A 19,362-nucleotide genomic window follows, 5' to 3' on the forward strand; every position below is an offset into this window, starting at 1 on the left:
CACCAAACATTAAAATTAATTTAGTACCTTTCATGTGACAATAACAGATATCTCCTAGTAATTCATCGCTCTTCGCCTATGGTGAAAGAATGTTGCTTATTTGAATGTTTTTCATCATCCCTTAAATTTTCGTTCATGAGTTTCGAAACACCCTGTATACACGTATAGATATGCATTGAATGAAAATATTTTGGATCTTTTTTACAACTTACGTAAAAAAAAAGATGTAAACATTGAACTGTTGTTTAAAGAAAATTATAGAGTTTTTTGTAAATAGCAGAGCTCAAATATTTAGTTTATTATCATAATAGATATAACCTTAGAATGCATTTTTTTAGAGCGATGTATTTCGAGAAAATAAAGAGTTTGAAGAAATGAAAACTAGTACGTATATATGATTAATCATTTTAAAACAATTATTTTAGTTTAAAATTATTATACAGACAAAGAAAAACAATAAGTATATTGTAATATACTAAGCAAAATATGCATCTTTAAGAAGAATTTTTAGCCTTGGTTTATAAATTTTTTTCTTTTAGTTGAATTCAATACAACTGAATCTCCAAAATCATTTTTTTAAAATGAATAATTAAAAGTACCGTAATTGACATTAATATAACTTATGTGTCAATCATTTATTTGTTGCTATTCCCTTAAAATTATTCAAAAATTATTTTGGAAATTCAATTGCACCATTGAATTCAGCTAAAAATAAATAAAATAAGCTAGGGACAAAAAACTTTTAAAAGATGCAGATTTTTTGTAGTATATTTAAGCATACTTATTGTTTCGCTTTATGAATGTCAGCAAGTTATCAGTAAAATTAACCGTCAAAATATTAACTTCTTTTATACTTGAATTAGAATAAAACTGTCATTAACATTAAATGTGTCAAAAAGTATAAGCTCTGACAATTATTATAATTAAGATTTATAAGTTGAAGTTACATCTTACCTACCTCGGTGGTATATAACAAGCACCTTCTTGTTTAAACCGAGGAATCAACACTTCACTCTTGCAGTTCCTGGGCAGCTCTTGATGTACAGCACTCATACTTGAATCATTCTGAAGGGTAGGAAGGGAAGAAGACACAGGAGATTTGCCTTGAGATTCACCTTGTCTGCCACTGCCAGGCCGAGAAGGTGGACACCTCTGAAGCACTTCCTGCTGGAACTCGTGATTCAACTGCTCTACCTGTTGCACTATACGACTTTTGGGTCTGGGAATTCGGGATTCTCCACCCCCAGTCAGTCCAGCTCTGTGACGTCTGCGTGGGTGCCTCCCACGCCAATCGTTTGTTTCAGCTCGCACGTGTTTCTCTTCGGAAGATTTACCTCGAGAATTGGGTGAGCGTTCTTTTCGAAATTTGGCATCCCAACTGATGCTGCGCGAGAAAAAGTCACTCCGTTTCATGGCAATCGGAACTTTATTATTTGGCTCAACGTAATCGGATTCTTCCCTCGAACTCGATGCACTCCTTGAACTCTGCATGCTTCCTCTGGCTGAATCAACCATTTCAGAGGAAGCCGTTCTTTGTTTCAAACCCCCTCGAGATGACACCATTGGCGTCATTCCACCTTGCCTTTGTATTTTATCACCACTGGGATATTTCTTAGATGTATAATCAGCATAGCGATTACCTTCGATCATGGAACGTGGGCGCCTCTTCCTAAGCAGAAGCATCCGTTGGCTGTCTTCAGATCCACCCTTAGGCACTCTCCAGCTGTCCGAACTGTCATCGGGAGTGGGTTCGCGACAAGTGTCCATCGTATGAATCGGGATTGTTGAACGCATCATGTCCTCGTTGCCACTCCCGGATCGTGAAAAGGGCAGGCTTGCTCTGTGAGTTTGCGTCACAGAATCATGCCTCCTAGGAGATTGGCAGTCCGAAGCAGAACCACCTTCTTTGTCTTCTTCTATAACAGCTTCAGCAACGTGAAAATCGACATCTTTTAGTTTGCGACGTATACCTGAGGAATACTTGATACCAGCTCTGTTTGGAGGAGTGGGTGATCGTTTCCGATATTGAAGAGCGTCTTCAAATCGGGGTTCTGATATGTTTCCAGACGAGTGTAAATCGTCTTTTGGAGGTGTTTCGAAGTCTTCTTCCTCGCCGTTATGACCGTCGTGCATTCGTCGTGGATCGTCAGAATCCTCTTCATTTGGTTGAGGAGCATCAAAATAAACTGACGGCTCATCAACATGAAGACGACCAATATCTAGCATAGGAGTCATTGGTGATTGTTTTTCTAAAGTCGGCGTCTCTACTTCGTGTTTGACAATGTTTCCTATTTTATCATTTGGCTCCCATTCAATAGTTGTTACAATTAGCTTATTGCAAAAAACTTTTTCGGTATCTATTGGTTTATGACTAGCTTGCACGAGTGGCTGATCAGAACCGGATTTCCTGAGGATGCTTTTAGGTTTCACATTTGACGGAATAGGTGCAGATTTAATACCTTCAACATTGTATTCTTCAGAACCTTTTGAATCTCCTTTTGGGGCACTTTCATCTCTTTCTGCTGGCATCTTTTTAGTGATTCTTTCAAACGTAGATCCTACCGACCATCTTTTGCTGTCAGCGTCTTTTAAATTTTCAATGTTCGAATGGATTTCGGCAGAATGCCGCCTTGAAGGCACATGCTTTTTGTCTTGCATTTTCTCCATACTTCGCGTCATATCCTGAAAATTTATTTCGGATGCACTGTACTTTATTGGTGACCCGGGCAAAGATAGTAGACCCAAACTCAAATCAGGGCAGCTCCATGATCGCTGTCCCTGCAATATGTAGTCCGAAAGTAAAACAGCGCGAGCAGAGTGCCTTCTACCACCTTCTTCAATCACAGGAGCTATTCGATCAGAAATTTGCTTTAATGGTTGAGAAGTCACTCTCCTAACGCATTTTTGTTTTTTCATTCGCCAAAACATTCTATTTCGCGCAGTGGCTTCATCCAATCTCTGGTCTGTGAGTAGACCTTTTTTCACAGGAGTTCCTTTGCTTCCAGAGTGGTTTTGGACTACGAGAATGGAATCTTGAGCGGATGGCCAGAAATTGGATCCTGCATGTGGGCCGGATAATTTGGAGGGGGAATCTTGAGCGAATGCGGGACGATGCTCTGGGGACGTTAGGTTATCTTTTGCCTCAACTTCATTATCTGTCTCTTCGCTATCATCGAAAGATACCTGCCATTTAGAAGCTAGAGTTACAGCAGCTGCTCCTCCCTTTGTTACCTATGTTGAAAGAAAAATGGCTTTTAAACATATGATGTGGAAGAATTAAGATTCCTATGATAGAAATGATTAATTTATTGGAAGAAAATGTTAAGTGACAATTAATCGAATTGAGAAAATCGGTTTTAATATGTACCTTGAAAAAAAAAGCACCGAAAAGTCTGTCTTATAAAACACACATTATTTATCTTCTATTCCATTTATCTTTTCTATATTCTATTTTATTCTGAAGTTATAATCGGGACATTTTTAAGTTTTTACTTTTATTCGCTAATTGTTATTTTATTAAAATACTTTATAGATAAGGTAGAAAAATAATGATGGCAACTTGAATATCAAGCAAATTTGTAACTTTATAAAAGTGTTAAATAGAATTTTTTTTTCATTCAAAATTATTTGTTATAAAATTGATAGAATAATTTTCTTGGTAACACTGCGTAACTTACCACAATATTAAGGCAACCTATATTATTATATATATATACTGGCTATATATGCATTATTTGTAATAAAATTTTTAAAAAATCGCTTTACTCTGTTTAACACTATTAAAGACGTTCTTACAATACCTATGATACTTTCAAGATTTTCCAGACATCGCATAAAATTATTTGTTTATTGTTATAACACACATTCGGATGCACAACAAAATTCTTATTCTCACCTGAAGAAACAAATAGAACAACTTAAAAACTTCTGTTTGTCATAATTCTAGAAAAAACGCGAGATGTTAATTAACTATCGGAATTTTATATAAAGTCACTCAAATTCAAAGAGACAGAATCGCTCTCATATTGAGTTAAAAAGTCTACTGTTTCTTAGAGGAAACAATGTCAGAAAAAACCACTGACATGTATTAATATCAAAGAAATTACTTTTTATGCTACTTTATTGTGTGCAACAGTAAAAAAGTGTAAATGTTTATTACAATTTTTATTAAATAATTCCATTATTTTTAATCACTTGGTGGAAGCTTAGCCTTTCATGCAAGTTTAAATTCGGTCACTTTTTTCACTACATCCAAAATCTTTGAAGTTAGCATTTGTGACAATAGTATTCTTGGAAATAATTAATACGATAGTACATAATTTGATTATAAATTATTAACTGCTTAAATATATAATAAATTAAATATTAAAAAAAAGTGAATCGTTTTTCACATTCTATGGAAGAAATTAGTATTTCTCGACAAACTACAATTTAGTTTTAAGTAGAGTTTACTAATTTTTGTATCAACAATTAGTAAAGAATCCAGTACTTTTAAGTTCTCATTTTCTCCAGGGGAAAACAATTTCAGAATCGTTAATGCGAATTACACTTCCGAGATAAAAGTTGCCATAGTCTCTAGTTTTTCTTAACGTTTAACAACTTTTCGCCCTAGTTTAAAAGCGCGAAGAGCATGCAAAAGTAAAATTTGACATAATGTAAAGAAATGCCCTTTGCAATCGCAACTCCTGCAAATTGAGTTGGGGGAAAAAAAAAGAAAAAAGAAAGAAAAAAAACCTTCCCTCCCATAAAAATCTTTGAGGAATTGAAATTAAAAGTCCATTTTAAACGAGCTACCAATTTTTCAGCTATCCAATATTGGCGTATAAAATAACATTAGTTAAATCAGAGTTCAGAAAGAACTACTAAAAAACTCACAACTGAGTGTTCTCTGCGTCTGAGGTTCATTACAGAGGGATTCTTCTGCTTATGCTATAGTTCAGCTCTAATATATATTTCACGAAATTGTAGTAAATTGAAGGGTAAGAAATGATAACCCGCATCTTCGAAAAATTTCCCTTCTCCAGAATAAATTATTAGATCAAACAAAAGCATTCATTCTGTTCAAATAATACAAGTTTTGACAAGAGAGATGGTCACAATATGTTCGTTCTCTTTTATAAGAAGCTACAGATCTCTAACAGAAAAATATATATATCTCTAATCTGGAAAAAATGTGGGTTATATCCTTTCATTCTCATGTCTTAAATTTTTTATTGTACAGTGTGTAAAATAATAATAATAAATGAATAAATAAAATAAAAACAAACGAACCACACTGAATAACTTTTGATCTCATGGTTCGCTCCTAGCGTTTTAGAATGGTTTGAGTGTTTGGCCTCAAATGTTAATGGTTTGAGTGTTTGATCTCAAATAAGCTAATTACTTAGTGCAGAGAATATTACAAGTTACGAAATCAGACACAAAAATGTACTTTACCTGAATAAGCATACCGTTTTTTCGACGCATTCAGATTTCTGACTCCCAAAATTGGGGTTGCCTAAATCTGGAAAATATGGTCGCTATAATTTGGTCAGGAGAGCGATCCAAAGTTTGGATCGCATGCTAATTTCACTTTCTTCGTATGTCGCCTTATCTTCAGAACTTTTAAGCGAATGGAGAAATTTTTAAACACAGTTATAAAGTTCGTTTATCCAAAAATAATTCAATGCAAGAAACATCTTTAAGTAAATATTTATTATTTCTTGTTATTTTATTTAATGAATTCAAGAAATAAAATTATAAAAAAATTTTTTTGGTAATGGATACAATTTTTAACATTTTAAAGAATGTCACTTCACACGGCCAAATATAAAATTTGAACGAAATCCATCAATAGTTCTTGAGAAATTTAATTTTACAAAATTCGTATACTTAAAATTTGATTTTTCAGGAACTGCAGAGATTCTACGTTTTTATGCCTGCTTTCGTAACTTAAAATATCGTTTGCTCTAATTAGTTATCATACTTGAGGTCATCCCCTCGAACCATTAAGATTGAGTACTAGAACGTGAAGACTCGATTATTAAATTAAAAGTTATTCAGGGTGGTCCGTTTTATTTATTTTTTTTCCGCACTGTACATATTCTGTCTTTGCATAACCGCTCTGGGCGTCAGCCTTGTAAACTGAAAATTATCACTGTCTTATTGACGACAAATGAACTAAAGAAAGAAAGAAGAAAAAAAAATACCTGTTGTAAAGCAGATATGTTGTCATCCTCAGCCAGAGCCATCTGGGTAATGGAAATATCTCGAGAGTACCTTGATTTATAACCGGAATGATAGCGGCGATGTCTGTGTTCTCGAGGTTCACGCAATAATTTTGATTCGGTCGTAGATAGGACGGAGAGGGGCTGTTTACCGCCGTCCCCTCCTCCTGCATGCCTGTAGGACACTTCTCGGCTGCTGCCTCCATCACCTTCCCTGGGTCTCGGACTCGTGCCCCTACTGCCGACTCCAGATTCTTCCTTGAATAGACTGGGGTGGTCACTGATGCAGAGTTTTGCAAATTCCTTGCAACGATCTGTATCTGGTGTACCTTGTTGATTACCAGGGTCTTCAACTCCGTTCACGTGTTCTTTGCCATCCTCTTCTTCTTCAACCTCCATTTTCTGAAACAGATAAGAGTTGTAATCATAATTAAAAGAACATCTTCAATTTGAAGAGTTAGGAAATAATAAACATAGGCCATCCCAAAATTAACACAATAATAAGAAACGAATTAAAAATTTCGGATTTTTAATTCATTGATAGCGTGTATAGTATAGGGCTAACTAATTGCAAGAATTGCAAGGAATGAGGGCTTTGGTATCGCAAATGCGCTTTTAATTAATACCTGTTTACTACCGAAATTTTTAATACCCGTTTTGTATTAATGTGGCGAAATTTAATTATTACAATGTTTATTTTCGTTCTTTACAATGTTTCTCTTCTCTTTCTATTACAATGTTTATTCAAGTTCACGTTCGTGGGCTTTTAAACATAAATTTTAGACTTCAAAGAACAAAGTCCAACTGCGTTAAATCTGATATGATATGATCTGGGCGGTTAACTTTGAACACCGAAACTGCATATTACTTGACTAAAAATGATACAACGGTGCTTAAATCGATAATAAAAACGTATTCATTCTTTCATATGGCGTTCTATTTTTTCTAACCCTGAACTATCAGCTTTTCTTTGCTGGCAAAATTTCATAACACTAATGACACAAACTATAAACCTTGCTTGAATTTTGGGACAATCTTTAGCCTTCTCAGAATACAGTTGAAATAGGTGATGCTAAAAATAAATGGAGCTTTAACTGTACACACTTACAACTTAGAATAGGTTTATCTCAAAATCACTTTTTTTTTTCAAAAAGTTTGTAAAATTATCCAGTCGTTTGCATTCAAATAGCACTTTGTGCGAAAATACACTTGTACCCTTGTCTTCAGGGTTGGGTTTAAAATTACAAGGCTACGTAGTCGGACTTTGATAGTCGTAAACTCAGAATTGGGTTGGCTGTTCAACGCTCGTAGTATAATAAAATAAAATTCGTGTAATTTGTGTTCAACAAACATTCCTTTTCTCAGTTTTCCATGTTTCGTTTTTCTGGGTTGCGTTTTATTTGGGACATACTATATATTTAGATTAAATGTTTTATTTTTACTTTGAAGAATATTTCTATATTCGTATTGACTAAATTTATATTACAGGAAAAAGTTGATGTTTTGCCTTGGCACTTTGAATTGTTTCAGTAAATTTTGATTAAATCAAATTTATTTAATCTCAGTTCTATGCTTTGATAAAATCTTAACACTGATTACCATTTAATAGTTTATATATTAATTAAGTAATTAAAAAACGGTAAAAAATGCCGATCGGAACGAAATTTTTATTATATTTAAAAAATACTTAATTTTACATTAAAAATAAACTCATCATTATAGAATACAAACATATAAACTGATTATTTAATTCATTTTTTAATAAAATATAATATGATCATATTTACCTCAAGTTTATCTGCTATTTCATCTACTTTTAAGGCATTGTTATTTGCATAGTAATTATTATTATTTTCATTCAAAGGTTTGGAGTGGATGTTGTCAGCTATTCGACCACCTTCGATCATTTCAGCCTGATACAGACCTTTAGTTATGTTCTCTTTAGACGTATCTCGCTTTACACCCAATTCGTCCAGTTTGTAGTTTTCGCCATGGTCCTCAAAGCTAGCCATGATGTTGTCGTCCAACATATTATCTGTGCCGTGAGTGCCAGGTGGGACAGTACTAAAGTAAAAGAGGTTGTTCATTAAGGACCTTTTACCAGAAAACCACACTCTAATATGCATATAAAGCAACAAAACAAGAAATTACAGTTTTAGTTAGAATGTGTAAACATAAATTTAATTCATATTCTCGCTCTTTTTTCATTTCTGATTTAATTATTATTAAAATTGCTTTTGTGTTTGAAAAGAGACAATTCTGCAATCAAAATGTCTACCATTTTCCAAGTACAGTTCTCACATTTTAATTAGAGTTCGGATCCTGGGTGACAAAACAAGCTTCATCATATTTTTTCGTCATCATTTCCTGACCACTACAAGCAGAGTCTATTTTAAATGAAGATTGTCCATACGCCTTTTATTATAGAACATACAAAGAAGAAGTAAAAAAAAAATCTGTCAGATTTTAAGAGGCACTTTTGTAAAATAATAGGTAGTACAGTTTTGATGAAGGAATAGCCTTTTTTTTAGGAAAATATGTTGTGTTTTATTTTAGTTTCAAATCAGGCACAAACTTTTGCAATCACTTGATATTTCTAACAGAAAGTATGAATGCTGAGTTCTCTTATATTTTAAAATGAAGAAGATAACAACCTTATTTATTCAAGAAAAGTGTCTTCCAATCACAAATGATTTCGATGCAAGCTTTTAGAATTTAAAATGAAAGATATATTCTATATATTTAATAACGTTCTTGAACATTTATCAATGGATTTGTACAAATATATTTAAAAAAAAAAACAGTTTTATATTTTTCTAACATTATTTTAGTAATTTAATTTTCAAACATCGCTTGAAATTATTTGAATAGATTTGCAAACGATTACTTTTTAAAAATTGTTATTAAAAAATAATTATTAGAAATTATTGAATATATGTAAGATATGTTAAAAACAAAATCATTTAATATTTTTCTTGCAATATTTAAAAAAAAAACTTTGCTTAAATTTGATTTTTCTTTTAAATAAATTTGAAAACGATTATTAAAACTTGTGGAGAATAAACTCATCAAAAGAAATCGCTTGACTGACGATAATTAAAAGTTATGGAGAATAAACTCTTCCGCATCGATATATCGATATAATAGATTACATTGTATTTCTGATCAAGTTTACATACAAGGGGTTTATGTAATAATATAAAAGAGGGTGCAACCCTCTAACAAACTAACCCCCCCCCCCAAATTTTTTTTTTAAATATTCTGTTATAACATTTTCAATTTTACATTTGCGTTCAAAAATTGATTCGAGACAAATTTCCTAAAGCTGTGTTTTTTCATTTTGCCAATCATGTATTGAATCTCGTGATTAACGACTTAAACCACGTTAAGGAAGTACAGAATACTATAGGGATAACAAAGGAAATTATTAGCTTTTTCAGGGAAAGTACCTTCGACGAAAAGAAATTCTTAACATCCCTTTACTCTGTGAGAAAAAGAAAAGTACAAGAGAACCAGACGATTTTCTGAAAAGTTTGTTACAATTATAAAAGCTTTAGAGGGCCTTACAGAAAAAGCGGCAAACAAAAACACATAAGTGAAAGCTAATATACTTTTAACAGCTGTTACAACGCCAGCATACATTGTATCACTTTTTGTTATTGCTACTTATTTTGTCAAACTTGAACTTGTGCGCAGTCAGTTGCAAAAAGTAAACACAGATCTAAAAGAAGTAACTGATTATGTAGTCAAATTTATAGATATGCTGCAAATTCATCGAAACAATGATTCTGAAGAGTTTACTGCAATATTCACGAAAGTAGAACACATTTGCGAAGAATTAGGCATTGAAATGAATCGACCTCGAGTGGCATCTAGACAAGTTCCTAGATCGAATGTGCCTTCTGAAAACGCAGAAGAATTTTTCAGGAGGTCAATCTTTATTCCTTATTTGGACTCTATTATATCTTCGTGGAAAGACCGTTTTTCTTCTACACAAAGAAAAGCATTTTCATTCTTGCAGCTTCACCCGAATGCGATGAACAAACTGGACAAAGCGACATATCTTGAAAATTTAGAAGATATATATACTACGTATAAAGATCTGCTCTCACCGAATTTCATCACTGAAGCTACAATGTGGTACGAAACAGGAAAGAGAAAATTCTTATGAATCCCTCGAATACATCGATTTAGTTATTGAGGCTACACCGTTTTATCCAGCTGTAGCAGAGGCAATCAAAATTGGCCTAACTCTTCCAGCTACTACGTGCACTATTGAACGCACTTTTAGTACAATGCGACGCATCAAAACATGGAATCGGTCTACAATGTCTCACGAGAGATTAAGTAGTTTGTGCATGCTCAGTGTGCATAAGAAAAGAATCTAAGATGACTCAGAATTCATTGAAAAAGATATAAACAGATTTGGACAGAAAACAAGACGATTACAATTCTTGTTTGATTAAACAATTTTTTAATTGTTATGTATCACTAATTACTTAATTATTTGTTTTTGAATAAAAATATTTTTAATAAATAAATTTTATGACAAACTTGTTTTTCTGTATCTCTTTAATTGTTTAAAAAAAAAAAGGCAGGGGTTGCAAGTGCACCCTCTTGCACCTCCCTGCAGGCGCCCTTGTTTATATACGTCAATAAGTAATCGAAAATAAACAAAAAAAATAAAGAAATGTCGCACCCAGCAAGGGGAGGTTTGGATATGACTGCGGGTGACGTGGTAACGGTGGTGGTGATGGAATTGTCCGTGTAGTGCTTTTCCCAATCGAATGGATCATTCTCTTTGATACCTCTTCTCTTCATACATCGCTCAAACAGACCGGACAGCATATTGTAGTCAGGACGATCATAATACTCAAGGGCTAGGATGTGGTCAAGGAATTGGCGGAAATCGGAAGGCAAGTGTTTCAGTAGAAGCCGATGATCGTACTTTTCTTTCATGATACCAACCTGCAAATTAAAAAAGAATGAATGAAAAATAAATAGAGATTTCAAAAGATGTGACCGGAAAATGGATAATCTTGGAATCGGTGATAATTTGTACAACGTTCTAACGCACTTTTTGTACTACATTTTTGAATGCTGTTTTTATCACATAGGATTGAATAATTTTCGCAAATCAAAAAATCATTCTTAAATTTGAAATTCTGTATTCTCCCCAAAATGTAAAAGATGAATATTATTTTTTTCACATGCTAGGAATATTATTTGCTTTCTTTCTTTAGACTTGGTAGGGTAAGTTTTTTCCAATGATTGTGGAAAAAACTTAAATTGTAAAACGTTGTAGAGAATGAAAAATTATGTCTACTTCTTTTAATAACATTTTTAATCCACACCTCTTAATGTATTAACTACTCATTTTTTGTGTGGTTTTGGAAGCATACTTGTAACTATTAAAACAAACGTACTTAATTATTTTTTTTAACAAAATCGTAAAAAATATTATAGTTTACCTTAAGACAGACTGTTCCCAAATATTTAAGTACAGGAAAATTTACCTTAGATATCTTGCATTAAAAATATGTAGAATTAGCTTTAAAATGTAGCAAATCTTTTACAATTTTTGTAGGATAATTTATTACAGAAATGAAAAATCACCTAATTAGATAAAAAGTAATTCTTTTTGGTGAGAAAATAACTTTTTTTTTCTTTTGAGATAAGGTTTCTATCTCTAAATGGCATATTTTTGGAACTTTTAACAAATCTATACTTTTTAAGTTTTCATTGTTGAAGGATATGAAATATAGTGTTACGTTTCAGGAGTAAAATTTTTTTTACTGTAATGGTTTGCAAGTGTGTACGAAGTTTATACCCTAGTATTATAATAAAAAATGAAAAAAAAATTCTTTTGGAGGATATCAGCCATAACGAATTCATCAATGAAGCTTATATTATACATACTTATTATTTAAATTTATTTGATAAAAGAATATATAGTAAAAGAGATATTTTATTATAAGATCAAAATTCGTATTATTTATTACAAGTATTATTATTCGTATTTGTTCGTATTATTATTCGTATTTACACAGTCTAACCCGGCTGTAATGAACAAAATGATATATAGAACATTTAATTGTAGTAAATTTTTTATAGTGATCTTGTTCGAACTTCTATTTAGCCGATGTTGTCCCATACCCTTATAAGTGAGAAATTATTCGTTTATAGTGGGACCTGAAAAGAACTAAAATAAAAATTTCTTCGAGGAGTTTTAGAGATCAAGAATTTTGACCTCAAAAAGAAAACAAAAACTTCCTGAAATTTTTTTTTTACTCAAAGCTTGATAAAACAAATTTTAACATAAATTTTGTTTCATGCAAAGCTGCATCATTTATTCGAATCAAATCTTAACATTAGATAACTATGTAAAAGTCAAATTTAAAGCAAAAAACAGGGGAAGAGGTATTACAACCTTCTTAGGTAAGCATGGTATGGAGATTCGTAGCTTGCTTATTTTTGTTGACAAGGGAACTCTAAAATTGCCGAAAATTTGCAAACTTATTATTTGAATGGGCCCAAAAAAGAAGTCTATGAGAAAGCGAATTGGTTACACAAAAAATCAAACTTTCTTCAAAAATAACAGAGATCAAAACAATAAATATCTAAAAATTTCCAGAATGACGAAAATTGAAACATCTGAAAAAATTTCATAGAGTGATAAACACTTTATCATATGGAGAATATTTTGAGCATTTTTTAATGTCCTGATTAAAAATTTCACTGTAGGAAGAAATTCACTATAAGGAAACTTCATTGTAGTGGGACTCTACATATTTAGTTAGTTAATAATTTAGAAACCAAACTACGCACTGTTGCTATCACTATTTCCAATGATACTACAAAGAAAAATTTTTCTAGCATTTTGGATATAGTGAATCATCGTTTACAGTGGACTTACTGCTGGATCCTCAGATGGTTTACTATAACTGGGTCTGACTATTTTACAACCATAGTCCAGTTTCAAAAGCACCGAACGTTACAATCAATGTTTAACTAAAGATCTTTATTACCTGTTCTTTATCTTTGATTTTCCTCCATGGCAATTGTCCGTTTACAAACTCCACCAACATGTAGAACAAAGACCATAGATCATCGTGGCGTCCCATTTCCTAAAATAAAATAAAATAAATTTTAATTCTATAAAAAAAAGAGCCATTAATGAAGAAAATTGTGTGATACCATTAAGATATTATTGAAGGGAAGGTAAAACCACTTCCACAAGAGCCTGTTGCCACCTAAAGGGTCAAAGAGGTTAAGGTTTCACTGTCTTAAAAATAACGGCATGATGGTGGCAACGAAGACAGACAGCGTTGCGCATCAGTCGCGTTAACTTTTAAGACAAACTGGCATTCCTTAAGCTCATACTGGGTCAGTAACAAGTTGTCGTCTCATCAGATCTTTTTAGATAGATCTTTTCAATGACAGCTCGATACCTACGTTGAAGGTACCTCAATAAAAAATTATTAATTCCTGTTTGTTGTTATGTTTGTAACTAATTAAAATATTGCTAAAGACATTTTTTTTTGGAATTCAATTTAATATTTTTATGTTTTAAACAAATAAGACGCACGAAAAAAAAGGAAAAAAAACTCTGCCTAGGTCCACTATTGCAAATTGAAGTATTTAGATTGTCCGGAAACAAGCTCTTAATTTTATCAAGTAAAAAATGAATTGTGTGGACAAGTTGAATGAGTTTTACATTATAAAAAATAGTAAGTTGAAAACAGTGCTGAAGTAAAACAGAAATTTTCTGAAATATATTATAGTGTGTGACTCAATTTTTTTCTTTCTTTTTTTCTTTTTGTGGACTCGCGATAATAAATGATATATAGTATATAGTATTCGAATATATACTCGAATATATATTCGAATATATAGTATTCGATAGTATATAGTAGTATTCGATAGTATATAGTAGTAGATAGTATTCGAAAATTCGTATTTGTTAAATAAATCTTTTACAAAATATCATTCCTTACGATACATAATTATTTTTTTTTAAAAGGTCAAATTTTTTTTAATGTTTTTTAAATCAAATAAAAAATTTTGATTGTTACAATATATGTTTTAAGTATAAAATAATGCATGACTCACTTTGTTTCGATGGGCATTAATGGAAGCATAACGAACTGTGCCCCTAAAGCCTGCTGCTGCTCTTGGTGGTCTTACTTCTCCGGTTGCAGTTACATATTGCCTGGCCAAACCAAAATCTAACATATATACACTTCGACAATTATGCGACAACCGGCCCATGGAAAAATTTGACTGGAAAAAAAAACAGGTAAGAATTTTTTAATAAGAGAACAAAACAGTATTAATGAATTAAGAATTACAAAGGACATTTCCCCGTGAGTATAATCGATATTTTGTTTTTAAATATAAGAGGGAACAATTTTATAAAGACAATAATCTTAATACAATCTATAATCATGAAGAATAGGACATTGTCTTAGCTTGAAAAGTTTATTTTTGAAAAGGAAAATTCAGAAAAATTTTTTGTCCTAAAATTATTGATTTTTACCGGCACAAGTAAAAAAAAAACTTTTTTATTTAGCAGAATCCAACGGTTTCTGCCGTACAATATCTTTTTGTTACATTGGTGTGTAAATGCAAAATAATAAAAAGTGGTTTTAAAAAAAGGGTAACTTTTAACAATGGTAATATTCCAAAACAAAAAGTTGGCTTGCCTTCAAGCATACTAATAACAGTTTCGCGGAGCTAAAAATAAGATTACTAAACAAGAGGTAGAGATTAAAGTAAGAGGATTGTTTTTCTCTCAAACTATTCCAAGAATTTAAAAAAATGTATATTAATAAGTGCACGAAAACTAAGGTTTTAAAAATTATCTTCTTCATACGAATATCTTAACATTTTTTCTTTAATGGAACGGTGACAGTTATTTCTTTAAATGAAAGTTCAAGAAAGAAGAAAAAACATAAAATAATGAAAAAACGTATATAAAGTGCAATTTTAAATTTTATCATATTGAATACAGATTTGATGCTAATTCAAACAAACAAAATCAAAGAAAACGATAGTTGCATGACTTGAATTAGAATAAAAAATGCAAAAAATAAAATAAAAACATGGAAAAAATATTCGTTAAACAACCAAGACGACCATAATGAAAACGGCTAAGATCGGTGTTACCAGTTAAAGCTTTGCCAACTCCTTTAATGGAGCTGCCATTTCGTTCTTTGCCATTTTGCATTATGGATGGTTTTTTTTCTTCCTTGCCTTCTATTGTAAGATGTTTTATGTAAAATAGTTTTAAAGTTTTGCTGCCTTTTTTTCTGACTTAAACATTTGAAAGGACATTTAACGATGCTTTGTTACTTTCTCATTCAAGATAAATATACTCCTATTTCGTTTCTATAATACTTACTGGTTTTATATCTCTATGCAAAAATCCGACTTCGTGTATGCTTTCTATGGCTTTCAAGATTTGTAAGCCTAGTCTGAGAGTGGTACTGAGGCTGTAAGCACCTCTGGGTTGGCTTCTCCTCAACTCGGCCAGATTTTTCCCCTGCAGTTGCATCACTACATAGTTGAATCTGTCGTTTCGGCCACACCCAATAAACCGGCATACATGTTCTTTGCCTGCAATCGATAAAATTAAATTAAAATTATGCGAGGACATTTTTAAATAGCAAAGGAAAAAAGTATTGAAACACATTTTAAAACAAGTGATTTGAGGATCATAATGAGCAGCAATAGCCAATACGGTTTTTTTGATATAGGTAATAATAGACGATTTAAAAAACTAGAAAAAAACTATTGAAGTAAAACAGAAGAATGAAAGAAAATATAGGGCTACGCTTTAAAAAATATACCGTACTGCTCAAGAAACCAAACAATTTAATCTCCCCAGATTACAAAAAATACCCCCTGGTGCCACTGTTTTTATATTATTTTATCTTATAAAATAACATTGAACAACTGACTAATTTCCAGGTTTGTGACTGTCAATGCCCAACTCCGAGTTTTGAACTTAACTCAAAGGTACTCAGAGATCAAGCAGTGGGACAAACCAGCCCCAGTTGATGACTTTTTGATGGAACTACCCACAATTGCGTTACATGAAGAGGAAAACCTCACATGGTTAGCTTGATGGCAAGAGGATTCTAAACAAAAATCCGTCCACCATTGAGGATATTTTTTATGTCAACACTGTGGTCGGATCAAGCATGGAGTAGGATTAGTATTGAAAAGCAATAGTTGGGATTCGAATCTAGGCCACCTCATTGGGAGACAAAGGGTTCTACACTCTGAGTCACCATGGCGGTAGATGGCACTCTTTACTGAGAAAAATTATAAAATGTTTTCAAATTAACCTCCATTTGCGACACAGTCTGAGGGAAAATTAACGAACATTTCTATGCAGACAGCAGCGCCGTCTGTTGATGAACTTTGTTTGAAATTTAGTGTGAATAAATTCTGCTGCATTTAACTAGTTTACTGAGTAAAATGCCTATCATTTCTGCTTCCTTCCGTTTCTCTCTATTCTGACTGATTTTTCTCTGAATGCCGTTAGGGGCTCTTGATAAATATCTTGCATCTATATCAGATAGGCTTCAATATAATCGATACATTCATAGATGAATGAAAAAATGTTTTTTTAATTTTCTTTTTATTGAAAATTGTTAAGCATTTATTTAAGAAGAATTAAGTTGCTACTTGAAATGTTTGTTACATGCATATAAAACCTTATTGTGCTTTAATGATAAATCATATTTAAGGTAAAACGATCTTTAAAATCAATAAGCACGTGCACGTTTACAAATCGTGTTTATGATTCATTCAAATATAGACATATACAAGAACTTCATATATAGTAGAACTTCATATATAAAAGAAGTTTCGGTCAAAAATTACGCGTTTTAATTTTACTTCGTGACGAAGATAAACTTTTACGGTTTTAAAACAATTTTAATTCAAATTCTAGCTGCATTAGAAGTATTTTTATATACTTTTTCAAAAACCATTTGTGTTACTTGTTAACATGGCTGCAAGTTCCATTTGGTGACTTTTATTCAAAAGTGCTAATTTCAACCTAAATGGAACATTTCTGTTGACTACCTCTTCAATATAAGTGAGTTTTAATTATATATGTGTAAGTCACTGTGAAAAACCGAAATTAGTGATCGTCGACTTTCTTCGGTGAATGTCAACAATCATATTGTCGTTTTATTAAATAACCGAAATATACGCTAGATCTGATGATTTCATAAATTCAAACATTTCATAACTTTAACCACCAAACTGGCAATTTTAAGTTGCACTCCAAGGAAACATTTTTAAAAATATTTTAAATGGCACTTTTGTGATTAGTTTACTTCATTGATTATGTTTTTTTTTAATATATCTTTTATTTTATTGTTGTCTCCAGTGGCGACGTTAACAAACGAAGTTTAGCTTTGTTGTTAACGAACAAAGGGCACTAAACTTTTTCCGCGAAATTGGTTTTTGATATCTCTCGGGTCAAACTAGAAGTGTGGGGATCAGAGTGGCACTTATAGTGTAAGTATAACTTTTAAAAAACGGATTATTTTCAATTTTACAGAAATGATAATAATAAATGGGGCATTGTAATTTTTTTTCATTTTGAAACTACCTTTACATAATCAAATAAAATTTTAAATAATTTTTTTTTAAAAATAAATATATTATATTTTATAAGCATTTTCTTTTTTTTTTTCAAATAATTTAGTTAATGTCCTATTCTAAGATTGGCAGTATTTAATAATATTGAAATTATAGAATTACTTTTGTTTGATAATATTATTGTTATCCATCAAATGCATATCAGAAAACAAGGATATTTTTTTTCTTAAAATTATTTTTTATCGCTTAATTATCGAAACAGTCGTCGTTTAAATTATCTTTATTACGTAGATTATAAAGATTAATAACAAGATGCAGGTTTTGTTTTTTACTTTCACTTAACATCGAAATAAAAATATATTATATACAAAATAAAAAGATAAAATTCTGATACACTTTCATTAATTAATAAATAATAAATATTTTATTTTAACTAATTTTTTAACTAACAAATGTTTTAAGCATAATATCTTTCAGACTTTTGTTATCCTATCACCAAAGATAGGCAGAACAACCTAATTGTAAAAAATAACTGATGCAAGCTCACTATGATTATAAAAATAGCTTATTATTCACTAAAAAGCGTAATTTCATATGATGGCATTGCCGTCGTTGAACAGCCTTCACTACATTTCGCAGAAGAATAAGTTTTTTTTGTAAAAAACAGCTACAAATATATCAACATAAATATATTCACAGATAAATATTGTAAAAGTGCAAAAGGGAATGTACTTAATTCAGAGAAAATTAAATAAATATCACAGTTAATGTTAATATCCGGTCTGTGTATTTAAATATAACAATTTTAGATTTTTAAAATCATGCCATCATTGTAACAATAATGCAATTAACAAAATATAATTGAAGTACATTTGACAGTTTTGGTATGTATTAAAAAAATGAAGAAAAATAAATAATAACCTTGTAATTTTTTAAGTACAGCCACCTCCATTTTGAGCACTTGTTTGGTTTGTTTTGCTGATTCTAATTTTAAAGCTACTAATTCTTTTGATACCAAGTCTAGGCCTTCGTAGATTTCCCCAAATCCACCACCTCCAATTTTTTTCACCTGAAAAAGATCATAATAATATTAATCTTCTTTCAACAATCAAACAGTCATCTATCTTCTTCTTTCTTTACATAAACATTAACAGTCTAAAAATAGAGAAAATCATCCTATTTGATTAATCATAGATCGCTCATGAAAATTTTTTTTCTTGGGTATTAAACAACTATTCCTGCCGCCTTGTTATAATTTTACTTTGAATATTTTATAACTATTTATTGTACTATTATAACTATATTTACTTTGAATACTTTATAACTATCTATTGTATTATTATAACTATATTTACTTTGAATACTTTATAAGTATTTATTGTATTATTATAACTATATTTACTTTGAATACTTCATAAGTATTTATTGTATTATAATAACTATTTTAACTTTGAATACTTTGTAACTATTTATTGTATTATTATAACTATTTTTATTTCGAATACTTTATAACTATTTATTGGATTATTATAAA

The 19,362-nt window shown here is 31.2% G+C and overlaps 2 protein-coding genes across 11 annotated transcripts in view; one reads left to right on the forward strand and one right to left on the reverse strand.

Annotated features, from left to right (window-relative positions):
• Coq6 (ubiquinone biosynthesis protein COQ6, mitochondrial) overlaps nt 1–8,719 on the forward strand; it is a 37,938-nt gene extending 29,219 nt beyond the window's left edge. Inside the window, exons 13-14 of one of the 2 annotated variants that reach the window (XR_011636540.2) lie at nt 339–384; nt 8,071–8,719. The gene's annotated coding sequence lies outside the window, so the exon portion shown is untranslated. The remainder of the gene's footprint in view (nt 1–338; nt 385–8,070) is intronic. The other variant, XM_071179465.2, reaches the window with a different exon arrangement.
• Asator (tau-tubulin kinase asator) overlaps nt 1–19,362 on the reverse strand; it is a 137,433-nt gene that overhangs the window by 5,417 nt on the left and 112,654 nt on the right. For 5 of the 9 annotated variants that reach the window (XM_087159311.1, XM_087159309.1, XM_087159314.1 and 2 more), the window contains exons 3-10: nt 18,750–18,897; nt 15,610–15,824; nt 14,319–14,489; nt 13,235–13,333; nt 10,906–11,174; nt 7,994–8,270; nt 6,189–6,608; nt 959–3,231 (exon numbers count right to left, since the gene is read on the reverse strand). In XM_087159311.1, coding sequence (XP_087015437.1) covers nt 959–3,231; nt 6,189–6,608; nt 7,994–8,270; nt 10,906–11,174; nt 13,235–13,333; nt 14,319–14,489; nt 15,610–15,824; nt 18,750–18,897 — 3,872 coding nt within the window. Of the gene's footprint in view, nt 1–954; nt 3,232–6,188; nt 6,609–7,993; nt 8,271–10,905; nt 11,175–13,234; nt 13,334–14,318; nt 14,490–15,609; nt 15,825–18,749; nt 18,898–19,362 lie in introns of all 9 variants that reach the window. The other 4 variants (XM_087159313.1, XM_087159312.1, XM_087159317.1 and 1 more) reach the window with 1 other exon arrangement.

This window comes from Parasteatoda tepidariorum, chromosome 3 (genome assembly GCF_982258835.1).
Source record: "Parasteatoda tepidariorum strain Cologne lab strain chromosome 3, Ptep-v5.0, whole genome shotgun sequence".
Classification (NCBI taxonomy): Eukaryota; Metazoa; Arthropoda; class Arachnida; order Araneae; family Theridiidae; genus Parasteatoda; species Parasteatoda tepidariorum.